The sequence below is a fragment of the Lissotriton vulgaris genome, chromosome 7, assembly GCF_964263255.1.
Source record: "Lissotriton vulgaris chromosome 7, aLisVul1.2, whole genome shotgun sequence".
Lineage (NCBI taxonomy): Eukaryota > Metazoa > Chordata > Amphibia > Caudata > Salamandridae > Lissotriton > Lissotriton vulgaris.
The window spans coordinates 1192382885-1192406706 of record NC_141695.1 but is presented as its reverse complement, the minus strand read 5'-3'; the positions used below and the strand labels follow the sequence as shown (position 1 = coordinate 1192406706).

Sequence of the window (23822 nt, the reverse complement as noted above, 5' to 3'; positions counted from 1 at the left end):
CCGCGTGCTGAGAGAAGAGTCCCCGACATTGCCCAGGTAAGTTTCAAAAGGCTGGAGGGGCTTGGTGCACTTGTGTGTGTGTGTGTGTGCGTGTATGCGTGTATGCTCGTGTGTGTATGCGACGGTGCACTTGTGTGTGTGCGTGTGTGTGTATGTGTCAGGGGGGGTGTCTCTGTATGTATGTATGTATGTATGTGCGTGCGTGCATGGGCGCTTGTGTGTGTGGTGCTTGCGCTTCCCAGGAGACAGCGCCTGGCCACAGCGCGCGTTCCAGTTACAAATCGGCTCGAAGGATGCGCGTGGCTGAAACGGTCTCCTGGGAAGCACAGTCGCTAACAGTGAGGGCCAATATATAGCACAGGTAGATTGGATGGCCTAGTCACTATCTACCTTTGCTATATATTGGCCCTCACTGACTCTACCTTCTAGCTCCCCCCTGATTGGATACAGGAGAGACGCTTCGCGCCAGTCACCCATTTCACAAGTAAGTCTGTAGACGCCGCTTAGTCAATTGCATTCCTCAGCCGTTTATTTCAGACGCGAGTACTTTATCTTCAAACCCCTCATAGCTACTGTTTCCCCAGCACGGCAACACTCGTTGCAAAAATGTTTTAGTAAAATGTTTTAACAAGTTGCAAGTTCTGAATCGCCAGCGTTAGAACCTGTTAAATATTTGAAGCGCTAGTACGCGCTGCATTTTTTGGAAAGCTGTAGGCTTTAAGGCACCGCGATAACGGCTCATTCTTTGACTTATGCAGCATCATAAAAAATGTCCCATACTTAAAGCGTATGTATACTCTGTGTGCTGCGTCCCCCAGCCTTCCCCAGTTAAACACGGATGGCTGATTACAACTCCGGTCAAACACGGCAGCATTAGGTGTGATTTCAACTGGTGTCTATTTTACAACACCACCTACCAGCTAAACATTAGACACGCTTAATACCCTTAGACACTGCTATAACGATGCTTTGTCTAACCTTGAGCGCGTCAAAAAACGGATGTGTACCGTTTGTGCTGCAATTCTTATTTGGCCCTCTCTCGCAGACATGAATGGCAACCTTTAATTAATTTTTCTAGCAGCCATCATGTCACACAAACGCTCCAATACACGTCCCTAATTGCACCGCTTTTTAGCATTTCTTCACAATTATGTGAATACGTTCAAATACATTGTCCAGTATACGAAAAGCTTTATCTCTCATTAAGCTGTGAACCATATGCTCCCTACTTTGATTTTAAATCCTGTATACAATATACATATTTTTTATAGCTATCTCGGACCGTGAGATTGAAACTACAGGTTCCCCAAAGAGTGAAAACGTTTTTGGCATCATTATCTGGATATCACTTCGGGACAGACTAAAAGCTTCCCTAAGGTAAACTGTTTTCCTCACCAACAACTAATTAAAAATTGCTTTCGCAAAAATTGTTTCCGCCAATTCGTGATGTTTTCCTTTCCTTGTAGGCAACTAATTGCTCACACTCAGAATGAACTTTCCCACATTTTTTGCTCCAACCATGGAATGATATAAGTAAGTGTATCTGCCTGTTCTTTCTCCAAATAAGGCCTGCCAGACATTCCTCTGACTACCACATTAACTGGTTTCAGCTTTGTAAATATCTATTTTATTTCACATAATGTGTCTAATGCAATTATACATGTGTGTCAGTCATTCCCTGGGGTCACCACACTGACCTTTTTTGTCAGACTGCACTTTTTGTATATGATTCGCTAAAAGGTATGAAAATGTTATTTTTGTAAATATATGTACTAATTTGCCGTCACATGATAGCAACACGTTCTAGGATCTAATTGTAAATATGTTTTTTATAGGGGTTTTCCATATTGCATTCATTCTTTTGTCCTGATGATGGTCTCTGGATTTCTCCACTGAGACCGAAACGTCGACTCTTCAATCCAAGTCTCTCCTCAGATCTTACATCTGGCTTCCTATTTACCATCTTGGAAAGAAGTCAATTTAATTCAATGTATTTTTGACTGGATTGTTTTCTTCTGTATTTATGGATTGCTTTTTTCAGTTCCATTTACTTTAGAAATCCATGCAATTGTCTATTACTGTACACCCTTGATTTTCATTGATTCATTCCAATATAAAAATAATAATTTTTTCAAAACAACCCTTTCGTGTTGCTTCACTTGTTTTCTTGTGCTTCATTTTTCATTTATTGCTAGAAAACACAAATTTGATGTTAAATCAGAATCTGTCCAAATCATTGCATTTCTATGGGACTAGTGTGGTAGTTCCTATAGTTCTACATTGACAGATCCATAAGTTTTTTTACAGTCACTGCTTCAATCAGCTGCTAAGTCTAATTAACAGGGACTACGCTAGACTGTCTCAAACACAGATTCTATAAACAAACCCCTTGCTGGCAACTTTTCCTAAAACGACTTCACTGTCCAAGCCCGCAAGGGTATATTGGGTTACCCACCCCTACTTCTAGTGTTTTAGATTTTGGCTGCTAGGCTCGGCACAGGAAGACTTCCAGGAGGAACCAATAGTTGGGCAGGTAAGTTGGAGGGCTCGGGGACGTAGGTGCACCTCGGTTCTCTTCTCCAGGGCGCAGGACAGCTGGATGCAGGTGTCTTTTGTGGATGGATTTCACTTAACCAGGCCACTCTCGGTTTGTGTGGGGTGAGGTGTCTAGGTGCAGAGGCTGAAGGCGACTCGGATTATGGAGCGCCAGGGACCTCGCTTGAACTGATGGGCCACCTGGATTTAAGCTGTAGGCGTCGGGTGCAATGGTGGTTCCAGGCATCCGGTTTCTTTGTCCTCAGCAGGCTCAGAGTCTGTCTTGGGAGTTTCTTTTGAACAGAGCTGCTGTTCACACGAGATCCGGGCTTTGTTGAAGTCAGTCAGTCCTCCCAGGGGTTCTGGAGGTCGTTGGCAGCAGGACAAGTTGACGTTTGGCGCAGGATCTCTGGATGCTGCAGAAGGGCCGGTAGGGCTGGGGCCAGGTCAGTTCTTCTCTGCAGTCTCCTCTGCTCGGCATCTGCTTTCGTCTTTCGTAGGTTGCGGGAATCTGTCTTCTTGGTTCAGGTCTGCCCCTAAAAACAGTATTTTGGGGGTGTTTTAGGGGACTCAAGATCAGTAGCCAATGGGCTACTGATCTTAGGGTGACTACACCCTTGGTGTGCTCACCTCACGTGGGGGAATGGGCACAATCCATAATCCGAATTGGCGAGTGCCTGCCATCTGCAAGATGCTTCACCTCGCCTCCCCCACTTGAGGGGTGGGGTTTGCAGAGGTGGGCACCTGTCTTCCCGCCAAAAAGGAGGAGAGACAGGAAAGGGCCTGCTCCTCATAGCAGCAGAGGCCGGGTGTCACTTTACAAAGATGGAAAGGACTTTGAAGCTCCCCTGACACAGATGGCTGTTCCCGGCCTGGGGGAGGTGTGACCACCTCTGCCCAGGAAAGGCCTTGTTTCTGGGCTCAGGGAGTGAAGGCTCCCACCTCAGGGGTCCAGAAACATGTTGTGTGGTGGCAGGCTGGTGTGTACCAATCAGGGAACCCACCAAAGGCTGGTCGTTTTTTCAAGGGGCATCTCTAAGATGTCCTCTGAGTGCATTTTTCATTAAATTTCACACAGTGTTGGTTTAATGTTCTGAGAATTTTGATCCCAGACTTCCCAGTTTTCAGTAAAACCATTATGGTGCTTTGAAGTTCGTAATGACAAACTCCAAGCACCATATACTCTTAATGGCATTACTGCACTGACTATGTCTAAGAATTGGTCTAGACACTGTAGGGGTACAGGGCTCATGCACCTGTACCCTCACCAATGGTATAGTGCACCCAGCTCAAGGGGTGGCTGACTTATGCCAGGGCAGTGGGTTTTAGGCATGGCAAAAAGGGATGTGTGCCATGTCGACTCTTCACTTATCTCTGCATCAAAACACGCAGCCTGCAATGGCAGTGTGTGTATGTAAAGCAGTGGTTCCCAAACTTTTTCGACCCACAGCTCCCTTGACCCATTGCCTGAGGTTGCCCACTGTTACTTTTGTTTGAAGGGTGGGGTGGATGTAAGCCCGGCCTCAGGATTACAAGCATTTTTCTCCCTGAAAATAATTGGGAGGAAGATGATGAAGTTATTATAATCCTATACGCAGGGTATTTTGCATTAGTTAAGCAGCACCTCTAATAAAATTTTCCTAGTTACACTTCTTTGCCCATTCTTTTTTTGAGTATCCGCTGAAACCTTTTTATCCACACTTACAGTGCTAGATAGCACCCCTATGCACGCAGGACCCATTGCCAAAGTGTTTGTGCGCTTGAAGAATATTTGCATGCACTTCCATTTCTACTGATGCCATACGTGCTAACACATTTGTCTCAGCAGGTTGATTCATGATTTATATAACACATACAGCTATATTTTTGCTGTCTCCTCCCTAAAATTGCCCCCAAATCAATGCAAGTAAAATACATTCCTCTGCTTTTTTTTTCTAAACTACTGTTTCTTGCTTCCAAATGTTGGCATTATGTTGTATATGGTTTTTTACTTCCCTGTGCTCAAGGAGAGTGCAGGCCTGTCTGGAAATGTGCGTGTACTGAATGAAATGTGTACTGGAAGTAACTATGATTCAAGTACAAATGTCAATACTTAATACTTTAGTGTGTTTAAACGACAGGACAACTGTACTTTCCTGATAACTTGCAATGGTGTAAAATGCATTTGGAAAAAAAGTGAAACTATTAACGAGTTTCACAAAATAACTCAGGCATCTTCTGCTTACTTTGGGAGAGCTGGAACATGGGGAGCCAGTGAAATATGAAGGTCATCTCCCTCGACATGCCATTAATTAAGCATAAGGCATGCTTTAGGCATGTCACTTCCTATAATATGCTAAAAATCCTAAAACAGATTCTGCCCTATATTCCAGTTAGTGCAAGGAAAACCGTAATCTCACTCAATTTATCTAGAATTGAATATTGCAATGGCCTGTACTCCAACCTGCAGAAACAACATTTAAACAATTTACAGTTGCTGCAGAATTCAGCTGCCAGACTCCTGCTAAACTTGCCAAAATATCAGTCTGCTACTTCTGCCATAAAAGAACTACACTGGTTGACAGTAAGAAACTACATTAAATTTTAAACACTGTCTCATGTAGACGGCCCTTAATGGCATTGGTCCAGAATTTCTGAGAAACTCAATTTCATGGTATATTCATAAGAGGAACCTCAGATCTTTGTGTTCATACTCTTTACTCCTTTCAGGTTCAAGAAAGCTAGATTGGAAGGTAGTTGCTTCCAAGTTAAAGCGTCTAAACTCTGGAACGCCCTTCCTTTCCACATTAGATCTGCACCCTCTTTGCTGGCTTTTAGAAAGCTCCTCAAGTTATGGCTTTTTAACCTGCAATCTCTCAGCATATTCTGTTACTTTGCCTTCTATTAGTGTCAAGACACCTTCAGGTAAATGCTGCGTTGTATAAATCTACGTAACATAACATACAATCACCGACATCATGTGTTTAAGTCAACTCAGTTTAACTGAGGCCAACAGACCCTTCAACATTAAAAGCATTAAAGTGCTTGGTGCGCAGCTCCCCTGGCTAGGTTTCACTGCTCCCCAGGGAGCAATGGCGCACAGTTTGGGAACCACTGGTGTAAAGGTACAGAGCCTCTAAGGGTGGCACAATAAGTGCTGCAGCCCTTAGAGGCCTTCTCTGGCCACAGTGCCCTTGGTACCCATAGTACCTTTTTACAAGGGACTGACATGTAGCCAGAGAGGTGCCAACTGGGTGTGCAAGGTACAGTTTTGGGGAAGAACACAGGCCCTGGAAACCTTATTGGCAGGGGCCCAAGGCACATCAAGTCAATGTGCCTCAGTGGTCTGGCAAAAAGGGTGGGGAGGGGTGGGGTACTGCAACAGAAACCCAGCTTCACACAGTATGTTGAGTAGATCCCCGGATTGATCTCTTGGAGAGGCACCTTTTCTATTGCCTGTTTTTGTAGCAGTTCTTTTGTTTCTTGCTGAAGATGGGTTGTTTTTCCCTTTGTGTGGGCGCAAACAGGGCAGGTGGTGTCGTGGACCCTTTTGCGAAGAGACCCTGCAGTTGTAGTTGTGTTTACTACATTTTTCCAATTTAATTTAGGATTTTAATTGCTTGATATTTTGTTATTAATGTTTTGGTATTGCATAACTACTATACACATTGACCTTACATAAGTATGATGTGTACCATAGCTACCAATGGTTGAACTCTGGTTCATTTAGTGATATTAAACATTTATCCCAACACAAATTGTGATTATTCCTTGAGATGGGCAGTCGCCCTCCCAGATAATAATCCAAATTCTTACAGTTGATTCTTTTTTTTGTTATGAGGTTTTTGTTTATGCTCAGTGTCAACAGCTTCTGCTGTTGACACTGAAGCTGCTGTTGAACTTTTCAAAAAGGAGTAGGCTGTCTGCAAGACCTCTTCAAGTATGCTTTGGGAAACTCCTTTCTTTTTCCAGACCAACCGATTCTGCCTCTTTGCCCTCATAGGCTGCATCTCTTGGTCCGTGTGAAGAGCAAAAAAAAAAAAAAAGCAAGTCCAGGCACCTTAATTGGGAGAAGCCTCTTAGGAATAACACATTTGTCACTAGAATAGGTGGGGGATCTTGAGATAGAGATTTGCAACTGCAGAAGTTCGATTTGAACGATAGCCTCAATGTTATGACCTGTGCACCAGAGGTCAGTTTATAGCATCCAGGGATTGTAGAGATTGAGGAAAGTGATGTCAACAGAGACCTTGGCAAAGAAGCCCTGAAAGCTAAAGCAAAGGCTTCTAAAACCATCAAGATTGAGTGCTTCAACATTGATCCCTAGTGTGAACACCAGGAACTTGAGGAATGGGCTGAGTTTCCCCTAAGAGTGAAATCAGGCCTAGTCATGCTGGGGCAAAAGACGACGGCGACAGCTCTTACCCCTGTGGAGCTGGTGGCCCACTGGACTGAAAGTCCTACTTTCCCCTGATTATCCCTACAGCGAACAGTGACAAATTTTCTCCCTGTCCACTAGGGGCCTACATGATATCTCACTGACCCTGCATTGCATTATAGGAAGATCTGCAGCCTTAGAATTCCTTAGCGGTGCAGGGCTAAGTTATTACTTTGAGTGTTTAGCATATTGGGGGCTACATTTTCTGTTTACTTAGGGTTTTAAAAACCACTGTTTAATAGTGGTGTTTTCAGATGAATAGACTAATATTAATCGGGTACGGGTAAAGTATTTTCAAACCTCCCCCGCCCCAATAGCCCTCAAAAAAGGAATGTAGAAAATGACACCTCTTAAAGGCATGTTTTATGTACCTATTATGAAAAATCAAAAAGAACCCTACAAAAGAGAACAGACTCTTCTTGAGGTAAGTGGGTAAGCAGGAATATCTGAAGGGAAGTCACTTATCACTCTCTGGGGGATGCATTGCTTTAGGGGAGTCAGGCCACAGGGAAACCTATGATGTAAACTGTAGTGAGCCAATCTCAAGGACATCACTGCATGACTCGTCTGCAGAAGATTTAGAATGACTCAATGTGGGCCCACTGAACACTGATGTCTCTTGATCTGGTGTAGCCTCTCCTAAACACCTGCTTTTTGTGGAAGTGAATAGTGTCAGGTGGTAAATGAGATCCTAAACAAAGAAAACAGGCAAACATGTGCCTTCTGGGCAGCAGAGTGGGCAGACTGACATCTCAGGAGAGAGAAGAGCAGGGTAGCTCCTGAAGGGGAAGAGCTTGAGCAGAAGCGCACCTCAGTTGGAGCAAATGTGCATTTGATTGTATTTTAGGCAGCTGTAAACCACCAGGGAGACAAACATCACAAGAAATGCAGGGTTTGCTCACTTCACCAGATTTGACAGAAAATGTTACCTCTGCTTGCTTCAGCTCTTCCTTGCTTATGTCCTCCATGGATGATTCTAGAAAGTTCATGGCATAACGCTCAATGGGAGTCAACTGCAAGGTAAGAGACTGACCATTAGCACATTACACACAGAGACTGTCAACTCAGCACACCACACAGTATAACCATCTATAAATCACAGAGTGGGTGTCAGATACTATAGATAGAACACGACTGACAACATCCAAAACAGTTGCTTTGTTTGGAGAGCTGATGCCACGTCTTGTGGATCCTGGTCACACTGCGGGATAAAGGTTTCTAGAAACTCTGTATGAACAAAAGTTACTTACCTGTAATCTGTGGTTCTCCAGTATTGGTGTCTTTCATAGATTCACATGCCTGAATCATTCCCCGTCGTCAGAGTGGGAGTCCCACGGTACATAAAAAAGCAATAATATGCCATAAATATGTAGTAAATACCAATAAAAACAAACCAGGAAGTAAAGTAGCTAAAGCTACAGTAGAAAAAACTTCCACATCTATGACTATCCCAGTCATTTTGTATAGTCCAAACTACAGCCAATCAGGCGCCAGCACCCACCAGAATGTTTTCCCCAGAGGCTCAGGCTCTCAGATTTTATCGCAAGGAGTGAAGGAAAACCAAAATAGCCTAAAAGCCTCTGAGGGGAGGTGGGCGGGTTGCATGTGAATCTATGAAAGACACCAATACTGGAGAACCACAGATTACAGGTAAGTAACTATTGTTCTTCTCCAGTATTAGGGGTGTCTTTCATAGATTCACATGCCTGAATCAGAGTAGCTAGCAGTACATATCCGTGCTAGGCAGAAGCTAATGGTTGTCAGCATATAAGCCATATAACAGTGTAAACTGAAATTACACATATCATTTTAAGCATGGCAAAATGCAATCATGTAAGCATGTGTAAAAAAGATTTCGTAGAACTGCATGACCCACAGCAGTATCAGCTTCGCTGGTTGCCTCCAGACAGTAATGTCTGGTAAATGTATGGCGCCTGGCCCAAGTAGCCGCTCTGCAGATCTGCTGAAGAGGAACTCCAGCAAATAAAGCCATAGACGATGACATTGATCTTGTGGAATGAGCTCTAGGAGCTGCTTGCAACGGTCGTCCTGCTTGTGTATGGCAAAAGGCAATGGCAGAAGATATCCATCTCGCAATAGTCTGTTTCGAAACTGCCTGCCCTCTACGAATAGCACCATAGGTGATAAATAGTTGGTCAGAAGAGCGCAAAGCGGATGTCCTCTGCAAGTAGAATTTAAGACATCTCTTAGCGTCCAGCGTATGCAACGCTCTTTCTGCCGGCGTTTGCGGGTTAGGAAAAAATGGCTTCAGAATTATAGGTTCGTTGAGGTGAAAATCCGAAGGTACCTTAGGGATGTACTTCGGATTAGTGCGGAGTATCACAGAGTCATTTGTAAACTGCAGAAAAGGATGGTGAACAGTGAAAGCCTGGATATCACTGACTCTCCTGGAGGATGTAAAAGCCAGCAGCAGTGATACCTTCCACAATAGATATTTCAGGTCGGCCTTGTGGATGGGTTCGAATGAATGGCGCATGAGTTGTGCCAGGACTACATTAAGATGCCATGCAGGAGGTGGTCGGCGTACTGGAGGGAACATTCTAAAGAGGCCTTTCAAGAATTGTTGTATAATCCTCGCAGAGTACAGGGAATTAGTCCCATCCTGCCTGTATCTTGAAATCGCCGCCAGAAAAACCTTCAGGGTTGCATGAGACAGACCTGATTTTGCTAATTGCAGGAAGAAAGGTAGAATCTCTTCTGGCGTTGCTGAAAAAGGGTGAACCCCGTTTGTGCGACACCATATGCAGAAACGCTTACATTTAAGACGGTATGTGTAGGAGAGTAGGGTCTGCAATCCCATGATCACCCAGATTTTTTGCTTTTGTTTCACTGGTTTACGACTTTCTCTGGCTGTGGGCCTGCCAATCAGACCCACAGCCTGGCTGTTCTCTTTCTAAATTACGACATGTACCCTAGGTGCATTTACCAATTGGTACTGGGCCACCTTATCAGACCCCGTAACGCAGGGCATAGGTGTACCCAGGGCCGCCAGGGGCTGCAGCATGTATTATGCCACCCCTGGCTGGCCTCCTAAATTTGACACAACTGGCTGCATGACAGCTGGGGCAAAGTCGTGTACTCACCCTTTGCTTTAGGTATAGTAGCCCTATACCTACCCGTACAATGGACGCACGAGTTCCTATCAGTCACTCCTATGGCAGGCCTTGACAATCCTGAAGGCAGAGTGCGTGGGCTCGTGTGAACTAGGCTCTGGCCCGAGCCGAGCCCGGTTGCAGCTTGCGGAACAACGACCCAATGGCTGTTCCATGAGAACGCGTACCACATCGGTAACTTCGGTGTCGCGTTATCAAGACATGTCGAGTAAGGTGTCATACGAATCGGGATGCGGCCCCCTCACCAATTCTGACGATGAGGTTAGCATTCCGCCCTTCTAGAGGGACACGACATGTACGTAACTGTGAACCCCAGTTAAAGTTAACTAAAGCCTCAGCTCCACAAAATGGATGCTGCCACCACAGACACGAGTCTGACCTCCTTCTGCTGGGAGTCCTTCCAGCGAGGAGCGCTTGGACAAAGGGTTTCCTGTCGAGGGCGGTGTTCGCACCGTCCCAGACAGGGTTTGTGTATTCTGGGTAGGTAGGGCTTTTGCGAGAAGGTGACTGCGGAGTGGCACCCCGGTGCTCACTACGCATCTGCCGGTTGGAACCAGTTCCAGGGGCGCCAGCCCTGGCCTGGGGAAAGTCCGGCAGGGGAGAGGGGTGTAACTACCCCCCTTCCTGGTCCCACCCTTAGGGCAGGACCTAGTCATGTACCCACCCCTTTCTTTAGGATAAAGACCGGAGCGGGGACCCTTCCAAATTAGATCATCTTTGAATCAAGAACTACTTTCTACGAAAGGACATTCGAGACTCTTCTCAAGATTTCTCCCTTGTGACTAAGGAGTAGTCACCCTGCATCAGCGGGCACCATCTAAGAACTCTGCGGTTTGCTGTAAGTCCTTCCTCAAGGATCCGACTGCCCAGCTCGACGAGAACCGGCTTCCCTGGCACCTCCGACCTCTACCCACGTCATCAGCTCAGCTGTGATCTGTGGGTGCGACGAGACCTAGAGGGACCGGCCATCATCAGAACCTGCACGCTCTTAACCAGCACGACCATCGAAGTAATTCCCTGGTGAGTGCTCTGGGGTCCGAGAAGCCCCGACCCTGAGCCGCTCCAGCACCGAAGTGCAGTCTCCCAGCATCTCCACGATCTGCGTGGGGCCCTTCTGCTCGCTGCTCAACACGTTGTCCGGTCACTAGCCGCTGGCTTGTGTCCTCCTGTGACGACATCCGATAACCAACGCTGCTGGTCTGGTTGCTCCAGACCGGCCCCTGCTCCCTTTTCCGAGAGGAGCACCCCGGACCCTCCTGGTCCATTCAAGACGCCATCTTAGGCCTACCACGTGGCCCTGAGATCTGCCAAGGCTTGTTGCCCCAATCCTGGGCCCAGCGACGCCGACAGCATCATCCTTCGTGGGACAGCTCGCACCTCCATCCTGGTCGCCGACAACGCCTCCTGGTCCGTGAGACTGCAGAGCCTAGCGTCGCCCACTCACCTGGTCGAGGTGACGGCCAACCGGTGCCCTCCTGGTACCCTCTGACTACTGGCTAGTAGTACGAACTTGGTCCCCTCTGCTTTCAGGTATCAACGATCTCTGATCCAGGCTTGGATCTCTACGAACTATTCATCACTGGTCGCCGGCCAGCAACTCCTTTTCTTCCGGCTCCTGGCTCGTCAGCGAAGACCCCGACGCCTGTAAGACTTGTGCAGCCGCAGCCCTCGTGGCTAGGTAACTCGGCATTTCGGTGCCTGCATAGCCTCTTTACTCTAGGGTCCCGAGTCCCTCGCTTCCGACTTGCCTTATCGGGTCCGCCCGAGACCTCTAAACTTTCCGTGTCCTCGGACACTTGTTTTAATTGTGCACTTGAAGTATTTTCCTAAGAGATTTGGTTTGTGCTTAGTACCCTGTCCTCATAAAGAGTACAGGGCTGTTGTGAATCTTAATAAATATCCTGTTTATTTTCATAACACTTGTGTGGTGTCCTTTCACTTGGTGTTCAAGGGGTACATGTGTGGTAAACAGCTGGCTTAACACGCCCTCTCGAGTCTTTAGCCTTAGACTGCTCGTATCCACGCTACTAGGATAGCTGGTCTTTAGGTTGACTTACAACCAATCATCATTAGGGTCGTTTGGAACGATACATAGCGGTCGCTAGAAGAGCGAACGCTGCATATCGGGCCAACTTCTCACAGTATGTCTTTATGGTAGCGGGTGCCCTTGCCTTGGCCAGAACCTCATTGCATTCCTCCGGGATGTTTAGGTGGGCGAACTCACAGTACTCAGGCGCCAGGCCGCTAATCTCAGTGATGTTGGATCCGGATTTGATTCAACTGAATTGGTTTGCACTCTGACAGAAGAAGAAGCTCTAAACCAATACTGGCACGGCCATCTGGAAGCGATTAGGATCTATCAACATGGTTTCTTCTTTATTTTCCGCAGAACCTTGGGGACTAGTGGAATCAGTGGAAAAGCGTACGCATATGTCAGAGACCAATCTATCGAAAACGCATTCCCCTGAGAGTCCTTGTGGGGATGCCAGCTTGCGAAGAATTGGCATTTGCTGTTGGTCTTTGTCGCAAATAGATCTAGGTCTGGTCGACCCCACAGGTGAAATATGCGTTCCACTGTATGCTGATGCAGTTCCCACTTGTGAGTGGAGACCGTCATCCTGCTGAGTGCGTCTGCCAAGACGTTCTCTGTTCCTGGAACATGCACTGCTTGAAGATTTATATTGTGCTTTAAGGCCCATGCCCATAGTTCTTGGGATTCTTGTGATAGGAGAAGAGATAGTGTTCCTCCCTGCTTGTTGACGTAATGCATGCTTGTTGTGTTGTCTGTTCTTATCAACACATTGGCATCCTGAATGAGTGCACAAAACGCCTTGAGTGCCAGAAAAATGGCTCTCAGCTCCAGACGGTTGATGTGCCACCGCTTTTGTGGAGCTGTCCACTTGCCGCTGACTGAGACCCTGAGTGATGGTGAGGCTTGGTGCATCTTGAAGGAATGCACACCCCTGTTGGAGATGTCGCTTTTGTGTCCACCAGCGGTGAGAATTCCGCATGAGCGGTGTGATCCTGATGAGATCTTCGAAAGTTCGAGACCTGTAACCACTGCAGGCCTAGTTCTTCCTGGAGCGGTCTCATCCTGAGGCGACAGTTTGGTATTAATGGGATGCAAGATGATATCATCCCCAGAAAAGACTTGTACAGCCTAACAGAAACTGACTTTTTTGATAGCAGATTCTGCGCCATGTCCTTTATCTTCATTTGTCTCTCCTCCGAGACAAAAGCTTGGAGCCTCCGGGTGTCCAATGTTTCTCCTAAGAAAGCTCATCTTTGAGAAGGTCTCAATTGGGATTTGTTGAGGTTGATGGACAGGCCCAGAGATTGAAACAGGTGTAGACACTGTTGTAGATGAGACTGTACGACCTCGCGAGAATTGGCCTTTATAAGGCAGTCGTCTAAGTATGGGAAAATTTGGATTCCCTCCAGCCGGAGGTGCGCCGCCACTAGAGCCAAAACTTTCGTAGAAACTCTTGCCGCTGACCGTAGTCCGAAAGGAAGGACTTTGAATTGGTAATCCCTGCCAGCCACCCTGAAGCGCAGGAATTTTCTGTGGCGAGGTAGAATGGGGATATGGAAATATGCATCTTGGAGATCTAAGGTGACCATTTAATCTCCCGCTGCCAAAAGATGTAATATTTCTTGAAGCGATAACATCCTGAAAGTTAATTTCCTTAAATACTTGTTTAGAGCGCGAAGATCTAGGATCGGGCCCCACTCTCCGTTTTTCTTCTTTATTAGGAAAAATCTGGGGTAAAACCCCATTCCCCTCATCTTCTGAGGTACGCTCTTGATCGCTCCTTTTTGCATCATCAATCTGATTTGGGCAAACAGCTCCTTCAGGTGAGCTGGTGGTGGTCCTTTCGGGGGAACATTTGGAGGAAATTTCTCGAATTCTAGGGCATGGCCCCTGGCCACAATGTCCAGGACCCATTTGTCTGATGTTATTGACAGCCAATTTGAGTAAAATTTTGATATTCGCCCTCCAATTTTTTCTCGAGAGCGGGGCAGCAGTGGTGGCAGGTGAAATGTCTCATTGGCGCTTATCTTTTCCGCGGTAATTTGTCTTTCCCTTGTTCTGGGCATAAGTGGGCTTTCTCTGGCCATAAGATTGGTAGCGCTGGGTATGATATCATTGATTGTTCTGTCTGTAGGAGGATTGTTGGTTATATCCACCTCCGTTGGAGGATGCTCCCCGTCCTCTCGCTTCTCGAAAGGGCTGCTTGCGAAATTGAAGGGTGCCCAAGGATTTAGCTGTTTCTGTATCCTTCTTAATCGTCTGTAAGGCTTCCTCCACCTGTGGGCCCAACAGATATTCGCCACCATATGGTATGTCCAGCACTTTATTTTGGACTTCTTGTCTAAAGGAAGTGGAACGTAGCCACCCCTGCCTACGTAGAACCGCAGCACCCGCTAGCTGTCGAAAGCCCGTTGAGGCTACATCCACTGCTGAATCAATAATATCTTCTGAGATACTTTGGCCTTCCTGCAGTATCTTGAGCGCTTCAGCCTTGAATGGTTCTGGAAGGAGGTCAATGAATGGTGCAATGTCTGACCACATCGGTCGGTCATACCTTCCTAAGATGGCCAATGAATTAGCCGCTCGAACAGTCGTAGCCGCCATAGTGGAGACGCGCTTCCCTATAGAATTTAGGCGTTTGCCATCTCTGTCTGGCGGGACTGTAACAGGAAAAGAAGGGTTCCTAGCCCTCTTTTGTGCCGCTTGTACAATGACAGAGTCAAGTTTCGGCTGCCCAATAAGGCACGCAGTAGATTTGTCCGGTGCTCTGTATTTCTTTTCCATTCTTGGCAGGACTGGAGGAATGGATGCCAGGGTTGCCATGACCTTTATACCCTCCTGCTGCCAAATGAAGTCAATGATGGGTATAGACTTGATCTGTTTTCTGGGCTGATCTTTAAAAGTCAAATAAGAAACAGTCTTGTTCTATGTGTTCCATATCAATATGAAAGCGTTTAGTTGCACGCTCCATTAAAAGGTGGAAGCTACCCACGTCCACCGGTGGTGAAATTGAGACAGTCTGAGGTGAAGGAGAAGGAGTTTGCACCTGGTATTCATCCCACTCAGACTCATCCTGTACCTCTCCTTCTTCTCTTCGTTCTTCCTCATCCGAAGACTGAGGATCCACATCCTCTACCTGAATTGCGGTGGAGATGAAACAGGATTTGCTGGTTGAAAAACTGGCACAAGTGCTGTAGTGGCCGGAGTAGCAGGCACTGAGCCTGTAGATTCAGATGGTGGAAACCTTCTATAATAATCATCTAACATACATTGTAAGTTAATCAGTAAAGCAACTGGTACTTGCGCGACAGGTACATTGTCTATAGGAGACGCCATATGTTCAGGTGGTTGTTCCTCCTCCTGTTCCTCTTCTTGAAACTTTATATGTAGTTCAGAAGGACTAGTGGCTGCTCCGAATGTATGAACCACGCCATCCTCACTGTCCGAGTCTAAAAGCTGGTCAGGAACCTGTGATGTTTTCTGTGGTGAAATATGTAGGGGTGAAAGTGGAAAAAGTGTTTCACGCCTTTGAGTTGAAGACTGTTTTGGTGTTAAGAACACCGTCGACGGAGCAGACGTCAAAGGTTCCGTCATCGACGGTACAGTTTTCGTCGACGGGACGGACTTAGTCGACGGGACGGACTTCGTCGACGGGACAGGCTTCGTCGACTGGATGGCAGTCGTCGACGGGACAGGCTTCGTCGACGGGATGGCAGTCGTCGACGGGATGGCAGTCGTCGACGGGACAGGCTTGGAGTGGAGCTTGCCGACTAGCCCGTCGATGGCACCTTCTTCGTCGACGGTAGAGCCTTCAGAGGAGCCGACGATGAGGCATCGACGACGGCCGTCGTCGACGAGAGAGGTCTAACGGATACATAGACCATAGTTGGTTAAGAAGCTGTCGTCGACATGATCATCATAGGTTTGGGAGATGAGAAAGTCATTGTCGACGTAGATGTAGCGTCGACTGAGGTCTTCGTGGACGAGAAGACAGAAGATGGCGTCGTCGACTATGATGAAGTTTCCAGAGGTGAAACTTTGTCGGTTGTCTGAGGCAATTTCTTGATGGACCGCTTGCCTGTGGGGGCAGCCTTAGAAGTGGAAGGCTTGTCGGATGCCTTAGGTTGATGTTTTTTAGCAACCTTAGCCCCAGGCGATGTCAATACTTCAGACGCGGGCCTCCTCCTGGACGCTGAAGTGGAAACAGAGGCAATACTGCCAACCTCAGACACAGGATTATCAGAATCCTTAAGCTTTTGTAGCCACAAAAGCAACCGACCCTCTCTGTCTCTCAGAGTCTTTTGAGGAAAAGTTCTGCAGATCTTACAGTCCTTGACTTGGTGATCTGGATAGAGACAATAAATACATTTTTTGTGGGGATCCTCTTTAAAAAGCCGGAGCTTACCGCAAGATTCACAAGCTCTTAACAGAGACTTCTTTGAAGACATTCTTGAAGAAAAGATCCAAAAGGAAGATAGAGTTGAAAAAACTGAGCAGAGCTCAGGGAGACTCCCTTCACACGACGTGCAGTAGAAAATCTGAGAGCCTGAGCCTCTGGGGAGAACATTCTAGTGGGTGCTGGCACCTGATTGGCTGTAGTTTGGATTATGCAAAATGACTGGGATAGTCATAGATGTGGAAGTTTTTTCTACTGTAGCTTTAGCTACTTTACTTCCTGGTTTGTTTTTATTGGTATTTACTACATATTTATGGCATATTATTGCTTTTTTATGTACCGTGGGACTCCCACTCCGACGACGGGGAATGATTCAGGCATGTGAATCTATGAAAGACACCCCTAATACTGGAGAAATAACATTACCCTGAACATTTTCTATGGGTATAGCTAGAGTTGCCACCCGGCAGGTATTTACTGGCCTAACCGGTATTTTCAAACGGTTTGATGTGCTAAAGTGGCCATCTTCTCAGCTTACAAGAACACAATTTTGGCATTTTTCACAGAGGTTGCAAATTTTTACAATTTTATTTGTGCTATCACCCGACTTTCAGTTTGTGGTGCAAACCAGTGAAAAACCCATGAGTGATGCATGAAAGCTAAATATTTCTGAAAAGTAATCAACAGAATTCAGCAAGGGGTCATATGTGTAGATCGATCAAGGTTTTACCAAAGTAACTAATGAACAAGTTATTTACCTTCGGTAACGATATATCTGTAAGAGAGATTAGTTATAGATTCCTCAACTTAGAATTACCCCCAGGCGTTAGACTGTATCCGGAGAATTTTTCTTCAGCAGTACCCCTGCGCGTCAGTAGGTGGCGTCAGTCGACTCCATGTTCGTCGTTGGCATTGTGGACGCGGGAATGATGTTGCAGTATGCAAATGCTACTTAGCAGTATGCATCTGTTCTTGGCATGTAGGGCTGCTGACATTCATATCTGTGCATAGATCGCCACCTAGTGTTGGGTCCGGATGATTGCACATTGTTGTCCTGGAAGAGTCTTCGAAGTATCACGAGATAGGTGGCTCCTCCCCTGGACTACAGTGCGCATGGGCATCGCCTCCATCCCCAGATTGTTTTTAGCCATTGGCAGAGATGGAGTGAAGAATGTGAGTGATGACCATGCTATGAGCATATGTATGTAAATGAATGAATTCTGCAGCTGCTACAGGCGCCGGGGAGGAGGGTGGGCGATATGAATGTCAGCAGCCCTACATGCCAAGAACAGATGCATACTGGTAAGTAGCATTTGCAGTTCGAGGCATGTGGGCTGCTGAATTCATATCTGTGCATAGAATACATAGCAGTCCCTCCATTAACGGCGGCCGCCCGTGCCAGCTGCAGCAGTCTGAAAAAGTGTTTTTAGAACAGCCTGACCAACAGCTGCCTGTTGTTTGGAATGCACGTCTACACAGTAGTGTTTAGTGAAAGTATGTGTGGTAGACCATGTGGCTGCTCTACAGATATCTTCTAAGGGAATGTTACCTAGGAAAGCCATAGAGGCCCCCAACTTCCTGGTGGAGTGGGCCCTCAGTGGGATAGTGAGAGTGCGCTTAGCTTTAGCGTAGCAGATTTGAATGCACTTCACTATCCACATAGCACTCCCTGCTTTAGAGATAGCGTTTCCCTTGTGGTGAGTGGCAAAAGCAACAAAAAGCTGCTTGGTTTTGCGAAAATCTTTTGTCCTGTCTACATAATACATCAAGGCCCTCTTAACATCAAGGGTGTGGAGCATGCGCTCCGCCAGTGTATCTGGGTTTTGGAAAAACACCGGCAATTCAATTGTCTGGTTTAAGTGGAATTGGGATACCACTTTGGGCAGGAATTTAGGGTTAGTGCGTAGCACCACCCTGTTAGCATGTACCTGGAAGAAGGTTCTTGGATGGTGAGCGCCTGCAGCTCGCTAACCCTCCGTAGCGAAGTAATAGCTACTAAGAACGCAACCTTCCAAGTCAGAAACTGAAGCTCACAAGAGTGCAGTGGCTCAAAGGGAGGACCCATCAGCCTCGTAAGAACCACATTGAGGTTCCATTCTGGAGCTGGTGGGGTCCTTGGTGGAATGACCCTTTTGAGTCCTTCCAGAAAGGCCTTGATAGCAGGGACCCTGAAGAGTGACAGGTGTTGTCTATTCTGGAGGTATGCTGCAATAGCAGACAGGTGAATGCGGATGGAAGAGTACGCCAGATTGCATTGGTACAGGTGGAAGAGATAGCAAATGATGTTTTGAATGGAAGCATCTAGCGGGTCAATATTGTGGTTAGCACAGTAGATGACAAACCTCTTCCATTTAGCCGCATAACAAGCTCTGGTAGTGGGCTTCCTTGCCTCCCGAATGATGTTCATGCAATCGGGAGGAAGATTGAGGTAGCCAAACTCTAGGACTTCAGGAGCCAGATCGCCAGGTTGAGCTGTTGCGGATCTGGGTGCTGAATGTCGCCATGGCTCTGCGTCAGAAGGCTGGGAGTGAGATGAAGCCTTTGATGCGGTACCACGGACAGTTCCAGAAACGTGGTGTACCATGGTTGGCGAGCCCACGTTGGAGCAACTAGGATGAGAGTCATCGAGTGCTGCCTGAGCTTGCGTGCCACCAGCGGTATCAGAGGTGCTGGGGGAAAAGCGTACGCAAATCTGCCTGACCAGTTCATCCACATCGCATTGCCCTGTGATTGGGGGTGTGGGAATCTGGCGGCGAAGCTTTGGCATTTTGCGTTCTCCTTTGTGGCGAACAGGTCTATCTCTGGATGACCCCACCTTTGGAAGTACGGTTGGAGTACTGATGGATGTATCTCCCACTCGTGCATCTGATGGCTGTGCCTGCTGAGCAGATCCGCCATTTGATTGTCCTTGCCCGGGAGATGCTCTGCCATGAGGAAGATGTTCCTCTGAATGGCCCACTTCCACATGCTCTGAGCCAGATGAGACAGCTGTGGAGAGTGTGTGCCTCCCTGCTTCTGGATGTAGTACATGGCCGTCATGTTGTCCGTCCGGATCAACACGACTTTGTTGCACAGATGTACTTTGAACGCCTTCAAGGCCATGAAGATTGCCATCAGTTCCAACACATTGATGTGCATCTTCCTTTGCTGTAGTGTCCATAGTCCCTGCACAGTGTAATGGAGTACATGCGCTCCCCATCCCTGGAGAGAGGCGTCCGTCGTCAGGATAATCTGTGGGACAGGCTCTTGGAATGGTCGGCCCTTGCAAAGGTTGTGTGGATTCCACCAATGCAGAGAGTTGTATGCCCGACCGCTCACCAACACTAGGTCTGTCAGTTGCCCATGAGCCTGAGTCCACTGACGTGCAAGGCACTCCCGAAGCGGACGCATATGTAGTCTCGCGTGCGGGACAATGGAGATGCAGGAGGCCATCATGCCTATCAACTGCATGAACACCTTCGCTGGAAGCGAGTGTTGGGGTCTGAATCGTTGGATCAGCGCCTGGATACTGGCGATTCTCACTGAATTTGGCTGCGCTGTGGCTGCCAGAGTGTTGATTGTCGCGCCCAGGTACTGTCGCACGTGGGCGGGCTGGAGATGGGACTTTGGGTAGTTCAGAGAGAATCCCAGATCGTGCAGGAGATGAATGGTGCGTGACACGTGGTCGACGCACTGCTGTTCTGTCCTTGCTTGAATGAGCCAGTCGTCCAGGTAGGGAAAGACGTGGACGTGCTGGCGACGGAGATGCGCCGCCACAGTCGCTAGGCACTTGGTAAACACTCTCGGTGCCGTGGTGACCCCGAACGGCAGAACCTTGAACTGGTAATGCTGGTCTAAGATCGTGAATCTGAGGTACTTCCTGTGGGAAGAATGCAGGGGGATATGAAAATAGGCATCTTTCAGATCCAGCGTAGCCAAGAAGTCCCCCTGTTGAAGCAGGGGAAGCACCTGCTGCAACGTGAGCATATGGAAGTGCTCCGAGAGGATGTACCAGTTCAGGGGCCTGAGGTCCAGGATCGGCCTGAGGGATCCGTCCTTCTTGGGAATCAGAAAATACAGGGAGTAAACCCCTGTTCCCCGCTCTTGCAATGGAACGAGCTCTATCGCCCCTTTTTGCAGCATGACTAGAACTTCTTGCTGCAACAAGGTCAAATGCTCGCCTGACATAGGACGGCTCCTTGGGGGTATGTCCGGTGGAATGGACGTAAGCTCTAGACAGTACCCGTACTGGATAATAGACCTCACCCACCTGTCCGTGGTGATGGACTTCCACGCCGGCAGGAACTGCTGGAGTCTCCCCCCGACCGGTGTTGCATGGCCGGGGGGCAGTGACAAGACGTCACTGTTTGTTGGTGGCGGTGGACCTGGAGCTATTGTTGCCACGTCCCCTGCCCTTGACATTATTGCCTCTGTAACCACCTCTATTTTTGTTGTTATACGAGGCTTGGGTGTTATTCTTGTAATATTGTGTGGACTGGGATGCTTGTCCCCTTGAGGTGCCTCTGGAGTTTGAGCGGCGAAAGGAACCACTCCGAAACTGCTGACTTTGTAAAGCCCCCATGGACTTGGCAGTTTCCGTATCTTTTTTCATTTTTTCCAGTGTGGCATCCACCTCAGGGCCAAACAGATGGTCAGGATTCACTGTCTGATTCAGTATAGTGGTTTGGATGTCGGGTTTGAACCCCGAAATTCTAAGCCAGGCATGGCGTCTAAGCAGCACACTAGTATTGATAGCCCTGGAGGCTGTGTCTGCCACATCCAACGCACATTTGATGGATGCATTCGTAATGAGTTTACCCTCCTGAATCAGCATCTCCCCCGCCTCCTTGTATTGGTCAGGCAAGTGTTGCAGTATGGCCTCTAATGTGTCATAATGGGCCCTATCATAACGTGCAAGCAAGGCTTGGGTGTTAGATATTCTACAGATATTAGCTGCCTGTGCAGCAATCCGTTTGCCTGAGGCCTCAAAGATCTTGGACTCTTTGTCTGGGGGAGGAGCGTCACCAGTAGTTTGAGAGTTCGCCCTCTTCCGAGCGTTGGAAACGACCAGGGAGTCCAATGGCAAGTGTCCCTTGATATATGTAGGATCCGTGGGCGCTGCCTTATATTTCCTGTCGATGCGAGGGTTGACCACACGCGCTCGGGTGGGCTCCTTCAAAACCTCCGTTGCATGTTTAAGCACCCCCTTCAGCATCGGTAGCGTTTTGACTGACTTTTCGGCTACCGAGAAGGTGTCGAATAAGAAGTCCACATCCACGGGGTCCGAGTGCAGCTCGACGTCGTGGTTAGCAGCAGCTCTCTCTATCAGAGCATTGAAGGCCGTCGAATCCTCAGTCGGGGACGTCTTGGCCGCAAAAAATTGAGCGTCCTGACCTGCCTGCGGGTCGTCCGGGTCGCCTCCGGCGGACCACGGAACGTGCTCCTCCTCCGGATCCGAGTACGCCGGATAGTCGTACTCGGCATCCTCCTCGTCCGCACCGGCTGCGGCGGAATGCGTCGGCGAGTACCCCAGGGTTTGTGGGGACACAGGTTCCACCAAAGCCGAAGAGCCCTCGGAGTCCCTTTTGTTTTTGAGAGGGATCTTAAAATGTTCCAATGCCGGCTCCGTCGTGATCTTCCTTTTGAGGAGCGACAGTTTTCCGGTGTTGGCGTCGATGGTTACCTCACGACGTTCCTCTTCAGCAAGCGGTTGGAGTCGAAGCTTCGACACCACCAAGGCCGCTTTAGGTGCCAATACCTCCTTCGAGGGTCCACTCTATTTCGGCGCGAAGGCCTTCGGCGCCGACTTGGGAGGAAAGGTGAAACGGATAGGCGTCTGCTCCTTCGCAGGCTTAGGCGTGAGCTTTGGCGCCACAGTGTCTTTTCGAATCCGCTGCAAGGATTCCGCCACCTTCTTCGTCAAGGCCGGAGAGGGCTTGACCGGCTCGAGCGACTTTTCGGCATCGAGAGCCCGATCACCCGCATGCGCCTTCTTCGGGGCCGACGCCCCATGGCCATGCGCGTCGTCGCCCAGACGCTTCTTCGGAGCCGACTTCGGGTCCACAACCCCTTTCGGAGCCGACGCAGCTGCGTCGGACGATTTCGCCTTCGGCACCGACCCCGAGGACTTCGGGTCGGCCATCTTGGCGTGGCTCTTCGAGTCGGCCATTTTGGTTTTCTTGGAAGTTGACGCCTCCAGAACCTTCTTCACCAGCGCGACTTTCACTTTCGGTTTCGCATCCGAGGGTGCGTGACCAGTTGGCTTCACTTTCGTTTTCTTCGACGTAAGTGATGGGTCATAAATGTCCGTGACCGGGCCCGGAGGCGGGGACGTAGGACTCATAGTTAGATCTTGGGTAAGGCCCGAAGGCGATCCCTCGACCTGGGCCGTAGGAGGGGTAATAACCCCAGAGTCTGGTTGGGGATGCTCCTCCTCCGAGCTATCACCCATAGTGGCAAAAGCCTGATCGTCGTCCCCTACCTCGTCGGTGACTTCGCCAAAGTTCTCCGCACCCTCGTCATAGGTTTCCCCCTCGGATGCGGGATTAGAGTCCGAACCTTGCACGTCGTCTTCTCCCTCGACAGATTCCTTGAAAATGTCATCTGGTGGGGGCGCCGTAGCCGATAACTTAGCCTGGAGCCTATTGGCCCGACGAATCTTTAAAGTCTTCTTGCTCCGGAACTTCGAACACGCCATGCAGGTGTCTTCGCGGTGATCCGGCGACAAGCAGGTATTGCACACAGGGTGCACGTCGAGGTGTGAATATTTAGAGTTACACACCGGGTGTAGGAAGGTACATCCTGACTATGGTTGCCCCCAACTTTTTGCCCTGTGTTTTAGCTGGTTTTGGACATAGTCGACCTGGGACCCTGCCAATCAGGACCCCAGGCCTACTGCTCTCTCTTTAAAATGGATTCCATGTACCCTAGGTACATTTCCAATTGGTACTGGGCCACCTTATCAGACCCTGTAACTCAGGGCATAGGTGTACCCAGGGCTGCCAGGGGCTGCAGCATGTATTATGCCACCCCTGGCTGGCCTCCTAAATTTGACACAACTGGCTGCATGACAGCTGGGGCAAAGTCGTGTAATCACCCTTTGCTGTAGGTGTAGTATACCTATACCTAACCCTAAAATGGACACACAGATTCCTATCAGTCACTCCTATGGCAGGCCTTGACAATCCTGAAGGCAGAGTGCTTGGAATCGTGTGAGATGGTGCTCTGGCATGAGCTGAGCCTGTCTGCAGCTTGCGGAACCAAGTCCTAATAGCTGTTCCATGATATCGCATACCATATACTCTTAAGTGCATTATAATCCTCGCGGTT

General features: G+C 48.3%; 1 protein-coding gene across 1 annotated transcript in view; it reads right to left on the bottom strand.

Annotated features, from left to right (window-relative positions):
• SRCAP (Snf2 related CREBBP activator protein) overlaps nucleotides 1-23822 on the bottom strand; it is a 1720489-nt gene that overhangs the window by 78451 nt on the left and 1618216 nt on the right. The window contains exon 33 of the mRNA XM_086931673.1: nucleotides 7882-7965. Within this exon, the coding sequence (XP_086787799.1) occupies nucleotides 7882-7965 (84 nt within the window). The remainder of the gene's footprint in view (nucleotides 1-7881; nucleotides 7966-23822) is intronic.